General features: G+C 53.6%; 4 protein-coding genes across 4 annotated transcripts; 3 read left to right on the top strand and 1 right to left on the bottom strand.

The window, feature by feature from the left end:
- Positions 1 to 919: 919 nt before the first annotated feature.
- Positions 920 to 3,563, bottom strand: N7532_004167 (M28 family metallopeptidase; the record flags this gene model as incomplete). Its single annotated transcript, XM_056616661.1, has 2 exons — positions 920 to 1,102; positions 1,158 to 3,563. 2 exons carry the CDS (start codon positions 3,561 to 3,563, stop codon positions 920 to 922), a joined length of 2,589 nt encoding a protein of 862 aa, XP_056477018.1.
- A 1,215-nt stretch (positions 3,564 to 4,778) lies between these two features.
- Positions 4,779 to 6,297, top strand: erg13 (hydroxymethylglutaryl-CoA synthase; the record flags this gene model as incomplete). The annotated part of the gene is made up of 3 exons (XM_056616660.1): positions 4,779 to 4,838; positions 4,907 to 5,009; positions 5,087 to 6,297. 3 exons carry the CDS (start codon positions 4,779 to 4,781, stop codon positions 6,295 to 6,297), a joined length of 1,374 nt encoding a protein of 457 aa, XP_056477017.1.
- A 1,278-nt stretch (positions 6,298 to 7,575) lies between these two features.
- N7532_004165 (uncharacterized protein) lies at positions 7,576 to 9,525 on the top strand (the record flags this gene model as incomplete). The annotated part of the gene is made up of 1 exon (XM_056616659.1): positions 7,576 to 9,525. The coding sequence occupies one exon, from the start codon at positions 7,576 to 7,578 to the stop codon at positions 9,523 to 9,525; it is 1,950 nt and encodes a 649-aa protein (XP_056477016.1).
- A 656-nt stretch (positions 9,526 to 10,181) lies between these two features.
- Positions 10,182 to 12,146, top strand: N7532_004164 (FAD binding domain protein; the record flags this gene model as incomplete). Its single annotated transcript, XM_056616658.1, has 4 exons — positions 10,182 to 10,780; positions 10,850 to 11,364; positions 11,448 to 11,534; positions 11,593 to 12,146. 4 exons carry the CDS (start codon positions 10,182 to 10,184, stop codon positions 12,144 to 12,146), a joined length of 1,755 nt encoding a protein of 584 aa, XP_056477015.1.
- Between the last annotated feature and the right edge of the window lie 219 nt (positions 12,147 to 12,365).

Below are 12,365 nucleotides of genomic sequence, written 5' to 3'. Positions count from 1 at the left end.
TAGATGCCCACCACAAGCCCAGCTACCCCCGGTCCGCAGACACCTCGTGCGCTCTTCAGAGAAAAGACCGCCGGACCGAGAATACCGACATGAAACTCAATAATTGCGATCAAACCCCATGGGAAAACCCCCACCAGCCCCGAAAAAAGCCAACCGCCACCCCAGCTATTGGAGCTAGAGCACAGTTTCCGTACGACCGTAGTGCGTACTAGTGGCATCATCCAGCTGAGATATCTAATATTAGAGGTAAGGATCGACCATGAAGGTAGATCCACGGAGCCTAAAAACATGGGGAAATGCGGAGAACCCCCAGAGGCATGGATTCAGAGTTTGGTGATTCGTCGGTTGAGAGGAAATAGAGTTGAATTGTGGGGACCGGAATGCACCTCGGCATATTTTTGATGCCCTGGTTCCATTGTTTGCGGGCAAGAGACCCTCGTGGCGGGCGGAAACTCTATCAATGCCGAATTTTGAGCCGAACTTGCAGAGCGACCAGGATTTCGATATGGGTTCATGGCGGTGCTAGTTTCAGGGTCCAGTTTCGGAGAGCCGGTCCAACCCCAGTAGACGTGGGGAGAGCCACTCGAACCTGTACCCCAAATCAACTCTCGAACTATTTTGTGTGATTATCTTAGAGACTCGCTGGGAGCGTATTTATTTAATAATCAGATAGATGCCTCTAGAGCCGCCGTCCAAAAGCAACACGGAAGAGCTCGTGGTATATGACAGGCCAATGAAAATGATGAAAATCTTCCTCATATGCAAAGAGATGATCTATAGTGAGAATCCAACCCAGGAAGACTGTACAGGCTTGGGATGGAGATGAAAGGAGATGCAATCAAGTAGAACAAAGGGTATGAGGGTATGCATGGTGGGAGAAAAGAACGGGTGGCCAGTGGCATGGAGAGGTAGTATACATTTAATACAGAAGTTTGCTGCTGGCAAAATGGATGGTGTCTGCAACCCGGTCGATCCAATATTGGGCGAGCGACCAATTACCTGTATGAATGCTATCCCGAATGGCGGGGAAAATCGAAGCATCGTAGCCAGCCCACAGCTCAGGGCCAAAGATGACATGGCGGAATTGAGTGCGATTAGGAATCTGTTGGATAAATGGTCAGTCAATGTCAGGTTGGAAAAGTTGTGTTAAAACTTACGCCACCGCCCTCATCTAGATCCAATAAATGAGTGTCAAAGCTAGCCATCCGCATATTGTGGTTGACTCGCTGGATTGCCATGACATTGCTCTCATAACCGCCTGAACCCCAGACACTGTCGTGCCATACCTGGGTCCATTCTTGGAATTTGGCAGCATTGGTCTCCAGCTCCTCTGCAGCAGCGTGCATTTTCTTCGTATCGACGCCCGCCTTCTTGGACTTGGCAAACGTATCCAAGTCGTTGACCCAACCAGTGACATACCGGGCATAAGCCTCCATGTCGAAGGGTAGCATGGGGTTTTCTGAGAGGTCGAGCAGAAGCAGCCCCCAGAACTGAGCGAGAAGTTTGTGATACTCAAACCCAGGATCGCCAAACTTTTCCATCCAGTCGTAGGATTCGTAGCAGCTGTGGTAGGGGTAAGGTTGACCCTCGAATCCAAAATCAATGCTCGACGTGCCTGCAATATCTTGGAAAGCGACATAATCGCTGCCGGCACCAAGAGGATCAATTCTCTGGCCTTTCTCATCCCAGATGTCCTTCAGTGTCTTGTTGGCAAAGGGATCGGAGAGACGGTTCAAGATTGACAGCACGGTGTGCTCGAAGACGGGCGAGCCTGCGACACGGAAATTTGAGCCCGACACGCCCACATCAACGTTGAGATAGGCATAGGCATTGCTGCGAAGCTCCTCAACTTGATTTTCCACATGCTCGGTCGAACCGATGAGGTTATATTCTTCACCATCCCAGCTGACAAACTCGATGGTTCGCAGTGGCCGCCAGCCGTAGTTAAGCAGTTCACCAAAGGCGCGAATAAGCTCCATGAACACTGCAGTACCACTACCTGGGTCGACACTTCCTAGGCACCACGAGTCTCGGTGATTGCCGACGATAATCTTTTTCTCGCGCTCCTCCAATCCGAGTATTGTGCCAAGAACGTTGTAAATAGGCTGACGTTCTTCCTCATCCTGAAGATTCATCAGATGAACGATCGGTGAGCCCTGGTCACCGGTCCACCACCCTTGAATCTTAGGTACCCCGCCAACCCATTCTTTCGGGACTTTCGAGCCATGACCTTCCAGGGACTGAAGAAGTCGCTGTGCATCGCGCCAGGAGATGGGCAGACTTGGAATCTTCACTAACGCAGGGCTGTCTTCTGGAGCCACTCTGTCCTTCTTTCCCGGGGTCGATGCAAAGCCGGGACTGAGGACATCACCGACAACCTGAGACATTAGGCTGACGCCACCGCGTTGGACTCCGTCCATCGGCATGTAGCGTCCCTTCGGGTAAGCCGGGCCATTGACAAACCCGTCCTGGGCTGGATCGGAGTAGATTATACAGCCTGCCGCTCCAGCGAGCTCGGCGGCCTTGATTTTCAGGGCGCGGTCGGATTCGGTTCCATAGTAGCGAACAAGCGCGATGGAGCCATTGAGAGAAATGCCTCGGTCGGCGAGCAGTTGGAAGTCTTCACGGGCACCAAAATTGGCATATACAAGGGGGCCAGTAACATTTCCAGACTTGGAGTGGCCATGAAACACTGGAGTTCGCGAATCATTCTCTTCCAGAGTCGCCTCCCACGCCAGTTGCGGTGGATCAAGGATAGCCACCTTGCGGCCATCGTCACGCGGGTAGTTCAGATAAACTTGGAACTCCTCCCGTTGAATCTGATCGAACCCGGCACTGCGCATCTCTTGCTCGATCCACTCTGACAGGACGAAGCTGCCCTTGGTTCCGGCAATGTGAGCAAACCCGGTCACCCGTCGGAGATTCTCGGCAATGTTGGTCTCGTTGATATGTCCCTGAATAAAGTTCTCGACAGATGATGCGCTGTACGACTGGCCCATGACCATGCGGCTGTTGAGGTTAAAGATGTCGCCGATGAAGAAGACGTAGACCAGCGTGACGACCAGCAGCAGGGCGAATAGCCGTAGAACCATGATGCATCCCTGGTCGCGCAAACGTTCTCGTGCATTGCTGAGATCGATGGTTGGGCGGCGGAAGCTTGGCAGGCTTGGGAGGTATCGTTGAAGGGGTCGCTGGATGGCGGACAGCGTTCGCGTTAGACTGGAGAGACGCTTGGAGAAACGATGGCGAAGATGAGAGCGCGAGCCTGTAGAGTTGCCCTGCGCCGAGTCATCGACTTCCATCTGATCGAGTTCCCTCCGCAGTTCATCCAGCGAGCCCCGGGCCGAGCCCGAAATGGAGGAGGCGAGATCATCGAGACTGTTGCGTACGGATTCGACGGTTGGGGGTTGGTAATGGGAGCGGTTGCCATCGCGATTGAGGAGGCCTTCTCGTTCGGCATCGTTGCCTTCGCCGAGGTCGGATCGCGAGGAGGATGGTTGGGCGGTGGCCTCCTCGTAAGAGGGAATGGGGAGGGATTGGTATTCAAACTTATCGTCGCCCATGGCGGATCGGAGACTCCCACGCGGAGCCGTGACAAGCGAAGGGCACGGAGGGGAGCTGGTCGATCATGATCTGCCTAGGAAGGAAAATGAGCGTGCAACATTATCCCCAGGGCCGATGGTGATGGGGGATAAGGTGGATGGAGGTCGGAGGAGAGGGAGGCGGGAGGACAGGACAGTTGCCTGTCAGTGCCAACGCCAACGCCCAGAACTTCTCCCCGGACTCCTCGTGGCGCAGCGACCCACGCCCACGTATCTTCCTCGTCGTCTCCCTTACACGCGTCCAGAGGCACCCCGGGCCTGCCTGCGTGACGGGCGAGTTCTGGAGATCGACACAGTTTCGAGAGCCGTGTGAATGCAGCGCCAGCATGCTCCGGGGGCGATCATTCCCCGGTGCTGCCCAATTATGGGGTTGAGGGGGAGGTGTCCACCCGCGACCGCTTCGCCACAGACATGGATTGATGACAGCCACCGATGGGCGCCTTCATGAACAGGAATCTACATCTACGAGAAGTACACAGACCGCGACGGGAACCGAGAGCACACGCTGCTAGCAGTGGCAGAGGGCATCCCGAGTGAGGCCACTGGCACGGAGACCAGCGGATGGGTGATCCACCTGTGATGGATGGTTTCAGGGAATTCAGTGGATACGTCGTGATGGTACGGACCTGATCCGAGATAAGATGGCATGGCAGTCTGCAGGATTTAATTTACAGCAGGAGGTGGGGGGTTGTTGGAGTGTTGGAGTCGAATGTTCCTGGTAGACTGCAGACTGGGTATATCCGGTGTCAGGTACACAGTACGCAGTATACACCTTGTTGACAGTACCTCACGGCACATGCTACGACTGTTGATATAGCAACAAGGCTGCATATATTACCCAATTCAGAAAATCTTTAGCAGAACAATCACACTCAATTCGATAAATGACACCGTAAATCATAAACTGTTCGGCTCAAGGGAACCGCAGACAACAAAAGCTCCCCACCGCCCAAAAAAAAAGTGCTGGTGACTGATCGTACAGTGTAGATCCGAGTACACAACACCCTCCTTTTTCCACGGGCCCGCCGCTCTTGCTATATTTTAAACCCCTTTTCTTCTCTTCTCCTCGTCCCGTTCTTCGTTTCAATTCTCTCTCTCTTTTTCGTTGCGCCGGGCATTCTGTTCCTTCATTCCCACAATTTCCACCTCTGCCCCTCCCCCACCAACAACATCACCATGGCTGCCCGTCCCCAGAACATTGGTATCAAGGCCATTGAGGTCTACTTCCCCACTCAGGTACGTACACCTGATAGATTGGAGCTTCTACGCTCAATGGTCTTGTGCAACTCTGACAACTGCCACAGTGCGTCGACCAGGTTGAGCTGGAGAAGTACGATGGCGTGAGTGCCGGCAAGTACACCATTGGTCTCGGCCAGACCAAGATGAGCTTCTGCGACGACCGTGAGGGTAAGTTGAACCTCTACGCTCATGGACCGGAATCCGGTGACCAGAGATCCGTATCCTAACTGTCAATGCCTGTACAGACATCTACTCCATGTCTCTGACCACTCTCGCGAACATGATGAAGAAGTACAACATCGACCCCAAGTCCGTTGGCCGCCTGGAGGTCGGCACTGAGACCCTCCTGGACAAGTCCAAGTCCGTCAAGTCCGTCCTGATGCAGCTGTTTGCTCCCCACGGCAACACCAACATTGAGGGTATTGACACCGTCAACGCCTGCTACGGCGGCACCAACGCCGTCTTCAACAGCATCAACTGGCTCGAGTCCTCCGCCTGGGATGGCCGTGACGCTGTTGTTGTCTGCGGTGATATTGCTCTGTACGCCGCCGGTGCTGCCCGCCCTACTGGTGGTGCTGGCTGTGTTGCCATGCTGATCGGCCCCGACGCCCCCATTGTCTTCGAGCCCGGTCTGCGTGCCTCCTACATCACCCACGCTTACGACTTCTACAAGCCCGACCTCACCAGCGAGTACCCCGTTGTCGACGGCCAGTTCTCCCTCCGCTGCTACACCGAAGCCGTCGATGCCTGCTACAAGGCCTACGGTGACCGTGAGAAGGTTCTCAAGGCCACCCAGAACGGTACCAACGGTACTACCAAGTCCCAGACCGGCCTCGATCGCTTTGACTACATCCTGTACCATGCCCCTACCTGCAAGTTGGTCCAGAAGTCTTTCGCCCGCATGCTCTACAACGACTTCCTGGCCAACCCCTCCGACCCTGCCTTCGCCGAGGTCGCCCCCGAGCTCCGTGACCTCGATTACAACACCTCCCTGACCGACAAGGCCGTCGAGAAGACCTTCATGGGTCTGACCAAGAAGCGCTTCGCTGAGCGTGTGCAGCCCGGTCTCCAGGTGGCCACTCTGTGCGGTAACATGTACACTGCTACCGTCTACGCCGGTCTGGCCAGTCTACTCAGCCACGTCGAGTTCTCTCCCAACGAGCCAAAGCGCATTGGTCTCTTCAGCTACGGCTCCGGTCTGGCTTCCTCCATGTTCAGCGCCAACATTGTCGGCGATGTCTCCCAGATGGTCAAGAACCTGGACCTGAAGAACCGCCTGGACAGCCGCACCGTCCTGACCCCTCAGGCCTACGATGACATGTGCAAGCTCCGTGAGCACGCCCACCTGCAGAAGAACTTTAAGCCCTCTGGCAGCACCGAGACTCTGCAGTCCGGCACCTACTACCTTACCGAGGTCGATGACATGTTCCGCCGCAACTACGAGATCAAGGCGTAAACGGTGTTTCGTTTTCCTCTCCATCTACTTTGCCGCTGGATATGACTTTTGTTTAGACGGTTTCAGAAAAGATTCCCCCCCAAAGCGTTGTGTTTTTCTGCGTCCCAATAGAGTACGCAAGGCAACGGAAAAGGAACCTTGCGCATATTTTCTTTTTCGCTTCTTCTGTGCTATTTTTTTTTATTTCACCCTTGAATGGGATGAACGTGATGAGATAGGCGAGGCTCGAGTGGGCCCCTGCTGCAACTACTACTAAGTAATGATATGACATGTGCACGCACAATTTCTTCTTAACCATCATTTTTCTTCTTTTTTCTGCTTCGTACCTTGTTCTGAACGTACTCTGAAACACATATTGACTGCTAATTATGGGACATTCCATCTCAGGAACCGGGCGCGATGTGTGACACTGATCGGCCGGCGCGTAACTGGACTTGGCGCACAACTGTAGCCGCCGGGCCCTTGCGGTATCACACTCCCCCACGAACCCGCATCGACTTTTTTCTTTCTCCCCCCACCGAACCCGACCCCTGCTTTCGATGCACTCCAGTACTCGCCGGGCTATTTTTATCCTGCTTCGAGTTAACCGCCCATCTGTCCTGGCGATTCCTGAAGCATGGCGCTTTACCCTGGAGGGACGACCTCCTACTTGGAGAAGCCGCTAATTACCTGCGAAATGCGACCTAATTGTTGCTGAATTTAGAATCATTCCCTTCTGTTGCAGCCGAGCTAGTCTAAATGAGGGATCTGAAGAATTACATCGAAGCCGATGCAAAATATAGCAACACTTTAACGCGCGACTGTCCGTTGAAACGACACTATACCCAGATGGAGCCCTTGACGGGGTTTCAGCATCCCCTGTCGCGCGACCTCAGGCACAATAGTCGGCAGTTTCGCGTTTCATCGCGTGGGCGTTCCTCTCGATCGGAGACTAGGGTCCCAAAAAAAGAATAGGAGCCTCCGTTGGCGTCTCCATGGACTGCTTCTCCATGTTTCAGGTTATTCTGATCTGCTTGGGTTCGTCAGTAGGCCCTTGTCTGTCGGATATGCTTCCATGCTTGGCTTGTTTGAGCCTGCTGATCGCTGAACATTTAATATCCAAGCCTTCTCCTTCTACATCGTGTCTCTGTTTCTTCAAGTGGAAGCTGTCCTATCTTGAACGGCCTGCTCGGTCATTGCGTTGGTCCTCAACATTGACCTACATTCTTTTCTACGTCGGTCTTTTCCTAGATGATGACTGTCGACCTGCAGACCAAAAATTGTCGTCGCCATCCCAACATGTCTCTAAAATACTCTCGCTACCAGCCGACAACTCCACCGCATCTTCCTCTTGAGGAATGTATTGGTTCGGCACACAGTCGGAATGCATCCAATTCGTCCATCTATTCTAGTGAATCATCGCCCTGGTCGACAGTGACGGGAGACACAACCCCGACCACATCGCCAACTCGTCATCACCATGGCCCAGCTCTTTTGCCGAAGATCCGGCCGCAGGACGTGGTCATTGAGCCTGTATCTGCCGGTGGACCACTTCGGCACCGTCGTGTTTTGTCCAATACACGAAACCCTCCTGGATTTGTTCCGTACCCTAGTCGGCCTCCAATTCAACGCAATAGAGTGGATACCAGCGATCAAGCGCCTTTGGTTTCTCCAATCTCTCCAATTGTGACTACTGGCTACGGCAGCTCGTCTGCTTTATCATCCCCGGTGGCCATCACTCCGTCCCACGAGCGGAAATCTGGTGGAGGACATTCTCGTTCCGTTTCCACTTCTAGCATTGACGAAGCTACCTTGAACCGATATGGCTATCCCACCTACCGGCACCTTCCCGGATATACTCCCCAGAAGCAGGCCCAGACCACACCCTGTACACCTTGCACCCCAGTGACCCCGGTGACACCGAATATTGTGGTATATCCATCATACTCTCAGAGAGCACCAACGGCCGAACCATCTCAGCATAGTCCTGTGCGCCCACTGCACCCTTTGACTGTCCCAACACCTCAGTACAACTACAAGCAGACATCTGGAACGCAACGATCTCCACGGCCTCTACCAAGCCCTCAGCAGGATTTGACCTCACCATCAACCAACCTGATGTCCTACTTAACTTCCCCTACTCAGGCCATTAATCTTGTCCGCAATGTGAGCGTTGTTCCAACTCGGGGTATGCACGACTATTTCTGGTGGGATATTCGTCATCTTCGCAGCTGGACATCTTTCTCACTCTCCACATTTGATTCGATCCCTGGACTTGCCCAGCTCATGCGGACTGAGATACCGGGAAATCTCGCTCCCCCTGTTGCAGTGACACCCTCGCGTCTAGCACCCGAATCCGAACCTGCCCTCGTTAGTCTCATTCGAGACCTCTATGCGCCACGAGTCAATGCTGCTCTGAGAGTATCTCAGGGTCCAGACCATCTCCAGCTGTATGCGGCGCCAGATATGCGACACACGGGCCACAAGAATCACGGCCACCCTCACTTCCTAGCAAACTATGCTTCAGATACGGATCGTACCTTGGCAGGATTACCCCGTGGTCGTCTGGTGGGCATCGTCAAAAGTTTTGATCGTTGGAATACTGGAATGCGCAATGAGGCACCGCACCGCCGTGTCGAGTACCTGAACGGCCTAGCCCACCTACAGCGGTGCATGCGTGAACACTCCTGCCGATACGGTTTTATCATCACGGAAATAGAACTAGTCTGTGTACGTGCCGGCTGTGACGTCGGCGGCGACATCCCATACTTCGGACTCCTCGAAGTAGCCGCCCCGATCCCCCTCAAAACAGCAACAACACCCCCACCCCCAGCCCGCGAAGCACCGCCTCTCGCAACTCCGATCAGTGCGCGATCTTTCTCCTCGTCTTCTTACGCATCATCCACGCACTCCCGCCACGGGTCCCCTGAGCCCGAGGCGGATGATGGGTACTCAACTCCCATGACTGCCAGTTTGGCACTATACTTCCTGCTCATGCTGTCAAAATCCCAACCACTCCCGGATCAACCGTCTGCCCACCTCAACGTCGGTGGACCCGGTGCTCTAACTCGGCAGCGTATTCTGCCCGAGGCGAAGGACAAATGGATTCCCGAGCCACAGATCGGTGAACGCCGCGATGCTAAGCGCGTTCGTGGATGGGTCTGGCCTCAGGATGCTTGGCATCGTCGGGAGGGCGGTGGTGCTCCAAGATCACGAAACGCGGAGGCCAAGAAAAAGTGGCATAAATAAGTGTTGACCACGGATATTGGAATGCGACTCAAACATAAGGGCGCGGGCGTTAGGACATTGGAGGGGATTTGGAGTTTATGATCTCGGTGGATTTTCTTTGGTTATTTTATTCTTTTCCGAGTGGGTTTCTGCTTTATTTACGGCTTTTTGATTGCGTTTAGCTTGGGGATTTTTTTTTTGATGGTCTTTGACGTTTTGTTATCCCCCCCCTTCCTCCCTTCGCTGTCGGTATTAATTTAATTTGCTTCTTATATATATACTTCTTTCGACCTGGGGTTCCTGTGCATAATTATGGATGTTTCTCAATCCCATGCCCCTTTCATATTGCTAGAAGAGAATACATTTTGTCAATCCAAGATTAGCCCCAAGGTACTCGAAGCTGGCAGGATCCACCAGCTGATCTGATCGTCATGTCCCGCTGTGGGGAGCTCGCGTTTCCTTTTCGCTGTGCTGATTGTATCAAGCCAAGCCCTAAGGACCTTGGGGAAGAGTACCTCGTGGGCCGCGTAGCATGAGGACATTGCAGAAAGGAGTGGGACAGACACAAGAGCCATCGTACATAATAGGACGTTCTCCTAAATCTCTTTAAAAACTGATGATTCGTCTGAAGTTTCTCCCTCCCAAACGACGCTTACTCGAATAGAACTACAACCGAGATGTCCCCCGATAACGACATCCGCGATGTTATCATTATTGGAGCAGGACCTTGCGGACTGGGCGTCGCTGCCCGACTCAACGAAGAGACGCCCTCAGCAATGTTCACTGACGAAGAACATCAACGATACCATTGGATAAAGAAGCACACGGGACGGATGAAGCTCGTTCAGGCGCGCCACAGTAAATTGAACGGGGTACGAGCCGATAAATGGAATGCGGGGAAGGCGTACTCCTGCGTTGGAAAAGAGGAAGAGAAGAAATCGGATCCAGAAAGACGAGGGTCTACAGGCTCGGCGTCTTCTGTGCCATCCCTCTCCTCATCCGCGTCGACTTCATCCGAAACATCTTATTCCACGCTCGTCTTGGACGGCTCGGGCGACCAGTGGATGCAGAGGTGGAATAATGCGTTCCGCATGCTTGAGATTAAGCAGTTGCGAAGCCCCATGTTCTTCCATCCCGACCCAGGAGACCGCGATGGGATGTTAGCTTATACGCAGGAAGTCGGGAGGGAAGAAGATTTGTGGGAGATCTCGGGGTGTGTTGGCAAGGAAATGAGTAAGCACAAGAAGAAGAAGAGACGGCAGGGTGGGAAGCAACAGTACGTTTCCACTTCATAAGTGTTCCCCCACCACGATGGACTACATCACTGACGAAGATATCGTCGAAGGCCCATCGGCGGTGAAATCGACGAACGCGATCGAAAAGACTACTACTCTCCATCCACGGAGCTTTTCACCGACTATTGCAACTCCATCATCGAGCGATACGATCTTGACAAGCCAGGTCAGATACTGAAGCAAGAAGTCACGGGGATCAGTTATGACTATCTCCCCGAACGTGGGGATGTACCTGTTTCGAGTTCCAAAGTCTTCACTCTCACTACCTCCACCGGTCAGAAGTTCTACAGCCGAGCAGTGGTACTTGCTATTGGGGCGGGCGGAGCTGGAATCTCCAAGATTTTCCCTTGGAAGCCAACCACGGAGGAAGAAGGCGCTTCGGCATGCTGTCACAGCATGGAAATCAAGTCTTTCCCGAGCCCGAATGTGCGGAACAAGATCCAGCGACGGCAGCAGACCAACGTGGTCGTTGTGGGCGGGGGCCTCTCTTCAGCGCAGATCGTGGATATGGCTGTCCGCAAGGGAGTGACGAAAGTGTGGTTTATAATGCGCTCTGACCTGAAGGGTAAGTCGACACAAGAGATGATTTAGAGGAGGCGTTTTTCATCAATCTATGGTGGAAGCGTGCTAACATATATCCGCGCATAGTCAAACACTTCGACATCAGTCTGCCCTGGATGGGAAAGTATAAAAATTGGGAAAAAGCCGCCTTTTGGTCTGCTGACACAGACGAGGGTACGCTCGATCGTGCCTCTACTAAGGGATAATTTACTGACTCACCCGGACTCTACAGAACGCCTCGAAATGATGAAGGTGGCCCGCGGCGGCGGCAGCATCACACCTCGCTACACCAAAATTGTAAAGCAACATGCCGCGCATAACCGTGCCTCGATTCATCCGCGCACGGTGATCATCTCGCACAAGTACAATGCAGACACGCAAACCTGGTCCTTGGTCACCGACCCACAGATCCCGGATCTTCCCCCGATCGACTACATCTACTTTGCAACAGGGGCACGCGCCGATGTCCGCGAAATGTCCCTCTTGAATGACCTGAACGTTCAATACCCAGTTGAAGTCAAGGAGGGCCTGCCCTGCCTGACCGATGATCTCATGTGGCGGGAAGATGTACCACTGTTCATGACTGGGCGAATGGCTGCACTACGACTCGGGCCCGGGGCCCCGAATCTCGAGGGCGCCAGACTGGGCGCCGAGCGAATCGCTTGGAGCCTGGAGGAGCTCCTCGAGAAGAAGAGGGAGGTTGGGGACCAGGAGCAGTGCGAGGGGTTCTGCGGGCTGGGGAATCGGTATGCCTCGCTGGTTGGTGATGACAGCACGATTGAATAGAGCTCCTCCCCGGGGAACACTGGAGCTATGGAACAGCTAGGGCTTATCTTTCCCTGGGGACAGGGTTTGGTTGCAAGTCCATGCTAGATCGCTGATCACTTGATGCTATCTGGCTCCTGGCAGAGCTGCAAGAGCTCCTTATCGTGAGCTGTAATGCGCAGACGATCCGCAATTAAGCTTATTGTGCCTCTTCCTTGTTTATTTCTGGCTTTGAGCTCC

Source organism: Penicillium argentinense (genome assembly GCF_028826775.1).
Source record: "Penicillium argentinense strain IBT 30761 chromosome Unknown utg000004l_segment0_segment0, whole genome shotgun sequence".
Classification (NCBI taxonomy): Eukaryota; Fungi; Ascomycota; class Eurotiomycetes; order Eurotiales; family Aspergillaceae; genus Penicillium; species Penicillium argentinense.
Note: the sequence above shows the minus strand (reverse complement) of the source record. Positions and strands in the feature narration are given on the sequence as shown.